The following is a 12,343-nucleotide window of genomic DNA, read 5'->3' as shown; positions in this document are numbered from 1 at the left end:
GTGTTGTGTTGGTTTAGTTTCTATAATATTTTTTTTAATTTTAAAATTTTTTTAAATTTTTTTTGATGTTTTTGTATTTAAGTTTTTATTTTTTTTTAATTTTTTATTGTTATTATTTTATTTTATTTTATTTTTTTCTTGAATTTTTTTTTATTTACTTTTTATATTTTTTTGTTTTTTGTTAATTTTTTTTTAATTTTTATTTATTTTTTTTTTTTTTTTTCTAATTTTGTCTTTGTTTTTAAAACTTTTTTAATTTTATTTTAAATTTTTTTAGATTTCTTTTTTATTTTTTTTTGTATATTTTATTTTTTTTTATTTTTATTTATTTTTCAATTTTTTTGTTTTTTGTTAATTTTTTTGTTTTTATTTTTTTTTCTTGAATTTTTTTTTAATTTGGTTTTTGTTTTGAAAAGTAGCTATTCAAGTTTTATGCAAATAAAATAAAGTTATGTTCTAGTTAATTTTATACACAAACAAATCTAGAAAATATTTAAATGCTAGTTACATAATACTATATATATACTTATAAATAGTATAAATTAAAATGAAAAATAAATACGATTAGGTGCAAAGTTGAATTTATAAATAATAAATATTTAAATTTTGCTTAAAAAAATAACGAAGTGCAAAACAAAATTATTCAAAAAATTGCACATTATTTTTTTTTTGTAAGTCTAGAACTCTATAGTATGATTCGAAGTCTTAGCTATAAGTTCTAACACAGAAAATTATTCTAGATATTCTTAGTTATGATTCGAAGTCTTAGTTTTGAAGTAGTTCTAACCTAGAAAACCTCTAAATTCTAACCTAAGAAAGTGTGCTCCTTTCACACGTAGTTTTTCCTTTCTTTCTGACTTTTCCTTTCTTTCTTTTTTCTGTATGCTCTGCATATAAAAATATAAAAAAATTTACCCTAAAAATTATATTTCCTTATTTTTATTTATTTTTTATAAACGTTTTCCATTAAGTATTCCATTTATCTACCTTACCCCAAACTTCCATTTTAATTTTGAAATCATTTAGTAAAATGAAAAAATTAAAATGCGCACTTTGTAAAGAAAAATCAATTATTTTAAATATTTTCTGTCAATAAATGCAACTGACAGCACCTTCCGTTAGCAGTAAACTCTATTTAACACCGTTACTAGTAAACTCTCCGCTTGCTGTCTCTGAGAAATACTCATTATCTGCACATAAATATTTAAGCATCGCTCGCAATTATTTATAAAAGCACTTTCAACATTCATTTAATAAATTTATACGCACTACGCTGTAGTTATATAATATTTTAATTGTACAATAATTTTTGTTTTATTTTATTATAATTTCTTATTAGTTTTAATTTAGTATATACAATTATTGTTCATATCTAGCATAAGACGGATTTTTGAATAAATATTATTTTTATTTCAACAAACTTTGATTTTTATTTTGTAATGCTTAATTTAACATTTGTTTGCAGGTGGCAACCCTTGCGACGGTGCATTTTCGTGGTGCAGAAACTAATAATTGTCGGCCCATAATTCCGGCCTCGTTTTACGAATAGTTCGCGCAAACGATGCATGACACTCAAATAGTATTCCTTGTTGACAGTTTGGGCGGTCGGAAGAAATTCGGACCACACCTCGATAATCGAAAAAAAACTGTCAACATAACCTTGATTTTGACCTGCTTTGACGTGGTTTTTTTCGGCTTCGGCTCACCTTTGCCACGATATTCGGCCGATTGATCGTCTGTTTTTGGGTCGTAAGCATAGATCCAATACTCATCACTAGTAATAATACGCTTCATGACATCCTGCTAGTCGGAAAGCATTGTTCCACAGACGTTAACGCAGCGCTGTTTTTCGAAAACACTGAATGATTTTGGAACCAATTGTGATTTCACTTTTCTTAGGCTAAAATTATCTTTCAAAATGGTTTTCACTGATTCTTCCGAGTTTCCAACGATGCAAGCAAGATCTCTGACTGTTAATCGTTGATTCTGGACGTGGTTCGTCGTCAATGCGTTCTTGACCGTCACCGAAGGTCTTTTCCAACATTCTGAACGTTTCGGCACCAGAAAATTGATACCGCATACAAAATTTACCATTACTAAACACTAATGATTATTTTGATGTGACATTTGTAACAAAAATCACTGACAGTCACACCAACCCTGAAATATGTAAGGCTTATTCTTGATAGAAAGGTTTCATGCGGTCGAAACATTGAGCAGAGAATGGGGAATCAATGAGTTTTCTTATATTGTTGTAGAGGAAAGATGGGGCTGTCGCCAAAAGTGGTGTTTTGGCTCTACGAAACCGTAATCAATTGGAGGGCGGCTCTTATCAGCATCTCAGATTCTCTACTACACCAAGAACAGCACTTAATGCCATTTTTTACATAACACCTGTGGATATTGCCGGCAGGTGTTTTGCTGTGACGAGCACCTTAAGGCTCAAAAAAGCTGGGTATAAATGGGTCCGGGTAAGGAAACGCCAAAAATTTTCTCCTACTTCCATTACATACCTGAAAACTTGGATCTTTACATCGCAGAGCAGAGGCAACTCGTGACGGCTGCTTTTTCTCTCACATACCGACGAGGTAAACTACTTGAATATATGGATGGGAAGGAGTCGTTAGGAGGGGGAGAGTAAGAAACTCTCTGTCAATTTTATTCTACCGACCCATTTAGTATTTTCCGGCAGAAGAAGCTACTATGAAGGTGTCGGTATACGTACTGTTAAGGTGGTCTACATGTATGAACTGCAGCCTCTTTCGAGGAGTTGAGCATTCACTCCGACAGCAGAGCGGCAATACTTGCGTTGAACTCGCTAACTGTGCGTTCAAAGCTAGTTAAGGAGCGTCTGTCCTAGCTAGAAATAGCATGAAACTTTTCATGTTGTTGCTGCAGCGCCAGAAGTAGTTTTGAAGAATGCTGCCGAGTTAACAATCCTTGGCCGGAAAAATCGGGGTCCGTTACGCTTACATAGACGCGACCGTAGCTACTTCATCATCAGACTAGTTTGGGTGCCTGATCGCATCGGAATCGCTGCCGCTTACAAAGCCGATGGACTAGCCAGAGAGGCAACTTTGCCCCGCTGACAGCAGAATGGGACGAATTTGCATCTGCATTAACATTTTACGTTCTAGCACATGACCAATGGACTTTATATGCGCTAAGCAGACGCTGTTCGATAACCAGCCTCTGTGCGACTGCGACATCCTTTTGACCTAGTATATAACACATGTGATCTACTGAAATACTTGTCCTCAGCAAAGTACATCTTTCTGCAGTCGTATGTGTTACTTTCTGGTCACTGTCCAATAGCCATTCACGCAGTAAAGCTAAAAATCTTGTTGAAGACTAGTTTTCAGTTTTATGGTGGAGGGTGGGGTAGAAACGTACAGGCCTTTCTCCGCCATTGTCCGGCCTTTGTAAGACAGAGATTGAAATATCTTGTCATTCTTACCTACGGCGAACCAGATGGCATAACCGAAACTGGCATTAACCGTCTCGACAAATTTGTGAAAGGATCGATGCGCTTTGGCGATTTGTGAGGGTCATATGATATAGGAGTTTTAGGTAACACAACGGACCAGCGTTCTTAGCTGTCCAAATGAGATCCCTGTTAGGATCGACCTCTTAACCTAACTATTAGCTTACCCAAACCTCTTACGATTGATACGATCGAGTATTACGCCTCGCAATCCAACAAAAAAATATTCAAATCGGTCCATGATTTGATCGGTATGCTTCTTTATAATGAATGATACCATGAAACCATTATTACTATGTTACTATTGTTTTTATACTCTGAACAGGGTATATTATGTTTGTAATACCCAGAAAAAAAGTCGGTGATCTTTAAAACTTATATATATATATATGATTTAGTCTCATTCATATACATGTCTGTACGTCTGTCTGTATATAAGTTAATTTTTGGGATATGTATAGAACATCAAACTACTCATTAGTCGAATCCGCCGATATCGGACCAGTATAGCATATAACTATCGTACAAACTGACTGGAAATCAAAAAAAAACATTAGAAAGACTATTTTCAAGCAATGTCCTCCAGCTCCCACTCTAACTGAAACTAGGTATTACTTGAACCATAGCAAGACCATCCTTTCGTGCTGAACTATGTTAACGAAATGTCAAGTTCTTTGAAGACACCACATCTACCTACACTCATATTTCTGCATATATACTTATTGCTTAGAAAAAATATTGTACACAGCTAGGAATAAAGCAGAATGCAACGCTATTGGCTGAAGCGTGAAATGCATTGAGACGCATTAGGGAGCGCACCCTAAATGCTGGCTGACACAAAGGGATGAAGATTTATTCAAGGATAAAGCATAAGAAAGGAAATAAATTAATGCACACCAAATGACGACAAAGTTTCCATAAATTAATTAAAACGAGAATGGTTATCAGAATGGACTGAGGGGAGATAAATAAATAAAATTGGCAGCGCTGGAGAGTTCTTAAAGTGAAAAGAAAGTATATTAAATTAATTATACATGAATCATTCATTTTTAGACCATTTAATGGGATCAAGTTGGCTTGTAGGTACGTGTTTTTCGATAACTTGTTTATAATGCCACTCATCCCTATCGACAAGAAACAGACGATTATCTTAAGCTTCTGTTGAAACGAATTTTTTACCTCCAAAATCATTCGCCCTATTTATGGCAGGTAATATTCACTTGGTGGCAGGTTCCGACTATAAGGTGGCTGATAAGAAGTTCCCAACCAAGCTCACGAAGCTTTTTCACGTCACTACCGAAATGTATGACCTGGCGATGTGCTAATGGAAGAAAATTCCTGTGCTTTTGGCGAAAGCTGGTCGTTTCTGGGCTATGGTTTCCTTCAGACGGTTTAATTGTTGACAGCATAGGTCCGAATTAAGACTTTGGTCCATGAGGGATTTTGTCGACCTTCATTTTGGATCCAGTCTTACCTGACAGTCGGTCTGAAGAATTTGCAGTTATTTTATTGTGAAAGTCGCGTATTACATACATGTATCATAAAATTTTGAGCTTCCGCTGTCGGATATAACCAATACATAACCACTTTATAACCTCAACTAAAACTTTCTTTCAATTTAAGTGGTTTTTGTTATATTGTGATGTTATGTTATTTTGCATTTTAGGTGACTTTAGGTTTTCACTTCGCTGTCCTTTACTATCCATTACTTAAGAGCATTAAACACACAAAACAACGAGACGCAAACAACATTTGTTGCTCACTTAAATGTAAGTGAAAACTTAACGCATACTTAACGCTGCATTCAACTGATTTTAGTAGTTGAATTAGTTTTGGGACAAAATTTTCCGAAATATGGTGAAATCGTTAAAATAAAGTGGTCTTACGCCAACACTAGTAGAGTTACTCATATAAACACGATATAAAATTTGGCTAAATTCGCTAGTGACTATGACTATGGTTACTGTCGCTTATAGCAGTAAGCTTTGGTTGGTTAAAAAGGGGGGCGCAGATACGCCAAACCGTAGTCACGCTTAGGCCACCTTTATACCGATTTTGCTATCCAGAAATCCAATGTACTTGGGAGCATAACTGATTTTTTTCTACACCAGTCTCATAAGTTGGATCATTAGAAATCAACAAAAGATATACCGTCTCAGCCGGCTGAAAGCTGAGCATTCGCAAAGTTAACATTCTAGCGTCTCATTATTCTCCGCCGAATCCACTCTTTACTAATTTTGGTTTTGCATAAAAATAGAAGCTTTTTGATCTGTCCCCCCATCAACACTACCCTGAATTACTTAATATTCCATCATCTAGTCATCCTTCGCGTATCCTTTGCATTTCGTATCCACCTTTTCAAATTTCTGAAAGTGTTCTCTTAAAGGTAGATGACCCTTACAATAATTCTATGTTCTCTTTTGTCTAGCAGTATAATCTTTTTGGTCTATCCGCCTTCAAGACTATACCGAAGAACGGTGACCTGTGTTGGTAGTGTTTAGTGTTCTTAGGGCTGAAATGTTCCTCTAGGATCTATTGCTTCAAACAACCTTTGAAAGAGCTGAATGATCTAGGTCCGCTAAGCGAACTATGTTCCTAACTGCCCACAGAGCTGCCAAATCCTCCATCTTCTCATATGACTTTCCTTCTATGCCCATATGACTCAGGTGATATTAATTAGGGCACATTTAGCGCTAATTGAGTCTGAAGCGCCTGCGCTATTACCTACCTACCAACCTGTTGAGGGTGTAGTTATTGCTGGCTTTCATAACCTAACGCAGTGAGAGTGGATTATTACAAAAGAAGCTCGCTCCAATTCCTATTTCTTTCACTCAGCGTAGTAAATACGATTATATCATGAATAACTTAAAAAATCTGAACGATTTTGTGTTATAATAGCTATAAAGTTCTCAAAATGTGCGCTCTAAGCATAATACGAAATTGAAGCATAACCACGCCTACTCCCTTAGTGAAGCTAATTTGACTTCCATGAGTTTCCCTGTAATAGTTGATTTATGCAGTAGGATATATTTAGATATATGTTAACAATAGTCTAAGGATTTAGTCGAAATCAGAACGCATGGCAGGTTAAATAAAGAAATGGTGAGTCCTAGAAGATTACATTGGCAGCGATCATCAATCATTTCTTTCATCATCGCCAGCGGAAGAAACGGTAACAGCACAAAAAAAATATATGAACACGAAAGTGGAACATTTCGAAACTGAACACTTCGAATTTAATCTCTACAATAGACAACCAGAACCCATTTCGCAGCTCTCCCAAAATCGCAAAGAAAATTGTCGAGTACATAACGCTTGATATAATAAGAGCCTACCAATAATCAATGCCCGTCTTGGGCACACACTGCAAACATAAAGCAACAGTTTACTGGTGGACAGAAGCTGAGCAATACAAAGCAGCAAAAAAGGAGCTGAAGCATGGCATCGATGATAGCAAAAACAAAAAAAAAATGGCGGGAACTACGCGAGGATGTTAACAAAACCCTTGGCGACTTGGGTATAAAATATTAATGTGGAAACTCGGAGTTTGAGCAAAGCCACCTGACTTAGCCGCTGTCAATGTGGATCGCATCATAAACGCACTCTTTCCTATACCCGAAAAAGGGTTAGTGATCCACAATATACTCTAATATTTCCGCAAATCCACCAGTTCACCACCGAAGAGCTGCAACTAGCCAACAAGCTAAAAGCCGGCTAACCACTCGGCCGGACGGTATCCTAGCAGAAATCCTGAAAATAGTCGCTGCAAACCGACAGTACTATTGAATATGTTCAATGCTTATTTCGAAGCCGGAATATTCCCTGAACCCTGGAAAAAGCAACGGCTGGCGCTAATCAGTAAGAGAAAAAGAGATCCCAAATTGCATACAGTCCACTTTGCATGCTTAACACAGCGGGAAAGCTCTATGAACAGCTACTTGAACCCAAACTCGAAACACTCCCCTAAACAACACGGTATTATACCCGGATTAGATCGACTCTAAGAGCTATGAAATACGCCATTGAAAGTTTAGAAGCCGCACAGCGTATATGGCATAAATACAAAATAATAGTGTTTCTGATTGGTGGATATGATCGAAAAAAAGTTTTAAAATCCCCGACTATCCCAGAGCTGTGGTGCGAAGCTACCTTAGTAACAGAAAACTGCTGTACCAAACTAGAGACGGATTACGACACAGATAGCGGTCACTTCAGGGGCAGCACTAGGTTCCTTTCTAGGCCCAGACTTGTTGTACATCAGCTACGACGCTATACTAAATCTCGAAATGCCAGACGAATCGTACTTAATTGCACGAGACACAGAACAAGCGCCAAGAAAATTTATTCAGATCATGATACGGACGCAAGCACGGCTCAACTCAAATAACCTCTAGCTCACCACGGCAAAAGTAGCCATATACCCCTCGACAAGGCGTAAGACTGGTCACCAGACTAACCTTCTGGGTACAAAGCACGCAGCGAAAATCACCTCCCAACTTAGCTCAGAATATAACTCCACCTGCCCACCTATAATATATTATATACATATGTACAATATATAGAACAAAATTATTTATTAAACTGCAAAACATATATCGAACGACTTTATTAAGAACTTACTTCATAGATTAACGATGTTTAAACAATAATAAAAAATTAAATTTTAATAATTTCATAGCACTATATTACTTTTGTAAAAAAATCGGTGTATCATAACTAGTCAGTGGACAACGAGTCTCGCAAATGAAATATTTTTCGGCGTCGCAACGATCATTACTCCACTGACCATTCGACAAGAGCGAGAGACAACTTCTGTCATGTAGAAGTTCAAACGGTTTACCAAGCGCCCATCGATTATAGGTAACAGGGCGACCTATGCTTAACCAAACCCAACGACTGTTGTCAGCAAGTTTTGAACCGGACAGCCAAAACTCTTCATTGTTCGAAGCGAGACCTGTAAGTAGTAAAAGTGAGATTTATGAGTAAACTATCAACTGCTGAGTACTAAACGAAGAACTTGCCAGTATTTGATAAATATTCCTCCAACAAATCATTCTCCGCTTTCGTATTTATGCTGGCCAATGACAGTCCTTGATAACCGCAAATCTCATGAGCTTTAAACCAATTTGCCCTAATATAGGCCACAACAACAAATGTTTTATCACGTAGAAGTCCAGGAAAAGCACGATAGGTGTTGGACTCATCCAAAGCTTGTATGGTGAAGTTTGGAAATATTAAATCCTCATTTGAACCCTGTAAGCTATTATCGGCGATCGGAGTTTGTGTAACAAAGCAGAGAAAGAATATGACTAAAACGTGTTTTAACATTTTGTAAATAATAATTTAATTTTTTATAAAAAAAAGTAGAAAGTAAACTGTTGAGACTGATTTTAGGTGTGGAACTGAGCACTTTTATACCTTTTTAGACATTTTAAGGGTGTTAAAAGACTTTAGAGTGCAATGTAACTAGCAAGTGGCATTAATCATTGTCATTGCTTATCGCCGATATTCTGAGAATGCTGTCACAAGGCTCATTAGTAAAGTGAATTAGTGAACATTTTCGAGCTTCATTTGACTTAGAGAACGAAAGTGTTTAGGCCTGATGAATAAAATTTAGTCACGTGTGAAATAATCAGTAAACGTGCTGATAGACAAACAACGTGAAGCATAATAAATTTAAAAAATTATAGTAAATGTTGTTGTTAGCTTCTATTAGTATTATTGTCTTCTATTGATGTTATGAACTTTTCTCCTAAATTTAGAGCTAAATATTGTGCTACCGGTAAGAGCGCAGAGTATTCAGGATAAAAATTTTAATGGCTAAGAATAATGTGTGGTTTTCATTATGTCAAATGTAATGACAAAATTGTACTATTTTATTATACTACATGTTTCAAAAAGATATTCTTGTAATTTATATTAACAGAAAGATCACAGATCAAACCCATAAATAGGTCAATTGAAAAGTCTCCCGCCTAAGACATAGATGGCGCTACAAGAAATATATTCATATGATTTTTAGTTAGCTCTAACCTTAAAGAGGCGCGAGTATAACTTTGACAGCTGTCAGATCATTAGTTTGTGAATTATATCATTTAGAGTGAAGCAATGCGATTATTGTTAAAAACACTATATAAAAAAACTTCGCATGTTCATAAAATATTGGTTTTTTTAAAGGTAAAAATACAGTTGAAGCTAAAACTTGGTTTGAAGACGAGTTTCCAGACACTGCCATAGGAAAATCAAGCATTAACGACTGATATGGCAAGTTTAGAAGTGGAGAAATGAGCACCGAAGACAGTGAACGCAGCGCACGGCCAAGAGGGGTTGTTACAAACGAAAACATCAAAAAATTCCACGAAATAATTTTGGATGACCGTAAAGTGAAAAATAACATGGACTCTAAGGATATCAACTGAACTTGTACATCAAACCTTTACGAATATTCAGATATGAGAAAGCTCAGTGCAAAGTGTGTGTCGCAAGAGCTCACTTTTGACCAAAAACCAATGATGAGTTGATGATTCGGAGGGTAATAAGCTGGAGGGTAATAAGCTGGAGATGAAACATGGCTTCATCATTTCAGTTCGAAGTCCAATCGATAGTCATCCGAATGGGTTGCACACCATGAACCCGCTCCAAAGCGCGGAAAAACGTAACAGTCGGCTGGCAAGGTTATGGCGTCTGGATTTTGGGATGCGCATGGAATAAGTTTTACTGACTATCTTGAAAAGGGAAAGACCTGGTTCCTGCGACTATTATCTGTTCTCAGATCTCAAAAGAATGGTCGCTGGGAAGAAAGAGGTGATCACCGAAATAAGCAAAGCCTAAGTTCGGGTGTAACCGAACATTTAATACTCTTGCAACTTGCAAAAATCAAAGACCGGGAAATTCCTTCAGGTGCTGGTTACTGGAGTGAGACCCAGAGTCTAATGTTTTGAGACTTCCAGCTTCCGGAAGACTACTTTGTCTTCCAGACGAAAGGTTTTGCGGTCAGGAAAGCCACTGAAATAGCTAACAACGCAGGAAACTACATAAAGGTTAGGAAACCATTACACGAAATAGAGAAGTCCCGAAATATGACATACAATGAAGTTTCCAAAAGGGCTGACAGACGGATCAGCTGATAGAATGCCTTAAGAACATGTAAGACCGCCAAGATTGTTTGTAAGAGCCGCGAAGAAAAACACGCAACCTTTTTAATCACACGGTCTCGAAAGAACTGCAGAACGGTTGTTGGCTTAATGACAGGTCACAACCTTCTGGCATCATATGCGAGCTGGATGGGCATAAGTAACGACGATACATGTAGAAAGTGTAGGGAAGTATGCATGAGAAAGACGCTGAAACACCTCATATGCTTCTATCCAGCATTATCTGGAACTTTTGTTGGATATCTATGAGCTTCGTAGTTCAAGAGACTAGATGAAATACGAAAATTAGACATCAAGTCGCTCTTATGGTTCCCAAAAACCGTTGACGTTCTGTATGAAGAATACTACAGCTCAAATTACACTGAACCTCCACCAGGCATTACTAAGGACCAGTAGGTCTATATATGGCGCGACAGTAGACTAGTAAAACCTAACATTTACCTACACTCTCAACAAATTGTACAACAATTAATAGCTATTTCGACCTTCAAACTCACTCTTCTTCCTTCCATTAGCATTTAGTCGTTGTACTCATTAAGCAAATAACGTCGATTAACGGTTAAACAAAAAGCTAAAGAGACAACTAATAAAAGTAGCAGATAATTAGACTGAGCGAGAATGCTCGCAAGTGAGTAACAAAGTTTTCAAATGAGCTACAACTACTCAGCATCGTGAACGGGGGAGTGGTTTATTCCGAAGGTTGCATCAACTACACGAACTCCTGCTCACGCAAGACCAAGCAACGCTGCCGTAGTTTTATTTTACACCCCGTTGTTAAATTTTATCGCCGATTCCCCGTTTGTGGCGGCAACTAATTCAGCTGCAGCTTTGACAGTTTTACTTTATTCTAAATGCAATTGCACGCAACTTAATGAAACACATTTGCCGCAATGTGTTGCAGCATTTGCACTGGGATTTTTGCTATGATTTTCATTTCCATTGTCATTATGCAATGATTAACTTAAAACGTTCATTTGAGTCGTTCATCGTTTTCTGCAATTAGGAGGAGTAACGGTATTTAAGTTTTATTGCTGCACCATTTCGGCGAAGTGACAACAAATGTTTCGTTGGGGACTCAAGCCGCTTAAGAAGAGATTAAATGTAGGAAAGGAAGAAGCTATGCTCTGCCTCTTAAAAACAATGTAATATACCATATATAGTATGTCATGTTCCGTGAATATCTCTTGTCAAATAGAAAAGTCTTCTGATTCCGACAAATGAGCAGCTTTGGCTAGTTCGTCATCTCACCGATCTTTCTCGCTTCATTTCTGTAAGGACTCTGACTAGATTAGTTTAGATAAGTAAATGAGGATTGCACGGCGACCTAGGGTCTATTGTGATCTCTTCTAAATCATAACTTTTCAATTATTGATAAATTCCAATATACTGCTAAGTGCTAGTGAAGCCATGTGATCTTTATTTGTGAACATGAATCCAAGGGCCTTTATGCTGCGTCTACAGACTGCTGTGCAATCAGTTATCAGGTACTCTGGTGTTTCAAACTTCAAGTCGCAGAACCGGCAATTCGCAAAAGAAGTTCTTCTTGAGCTTACAGTGGCCAATGTAGAAGGCGACAAGTAGCTTCAGTTTTTCACTTGGGAGGTTGATTACATATTGTAACCGCCCATTACCAACTTGGCATGGCGCAAGCCTAGGAGTTGTTGCCAATTCTTCTTCCTACCCACTGCTTCATCATTACGGAGAA

At 37.0% G+C, this 12,343-nt stretch overlaps 1 protein-coding gene across 1 annotated transcript; it reads right to left on the bottom strand.

The window, feature by feature from the left end:
• Positions 1 to 8,053: 8,053 nt before the first annotated feature.
• LOC126756703 (lithostathine-2-like) lies at positions 8,054 to 8,883 on the bottom strand. Its single transcript, XM_050469953.1, has 2 exons — positions 8,506 to 8,883; positions 8,054 to 8,438 (listed from the first exon to the last, which is right to left on the bottom strand). Exons 1-2 carry the CDS (start codon positions 8,810 to 8,812, stop codon positions 8,170 to 8,172), a joined length of 576 nt encoding a protein of 191 aa, XP_050325910.1. The 5' UTR covers positions 8,813 to 8,883; the 3' UTR covers positions 8,054 to 8,169.
• Positions 8,884 to 12,343: the final 3,460 nt, after the last annotated feature.

Source organism: Bactrocera neohumeralis, chromosome 4 (assembly GCF_024586455.1).
Source record: "Bactrocera neohumeralis isolate Rockhampton chromosome 4, APGP_CSIRO_Bneo_wtdbg2-racon-allhic-juicebox.fasta_v2, whole genome shotgun sequence".
NCBI lineage: Eukaryota > Metazoa > Arthropoda > Insecta > Diptera > Tephritidae > Bactrocera > Bactrocera neohumeralis.
Note: the sequence above shows the minus strand (reverse complement) of the source record. Positions and strands in the feature narration are given on the sequence as shown.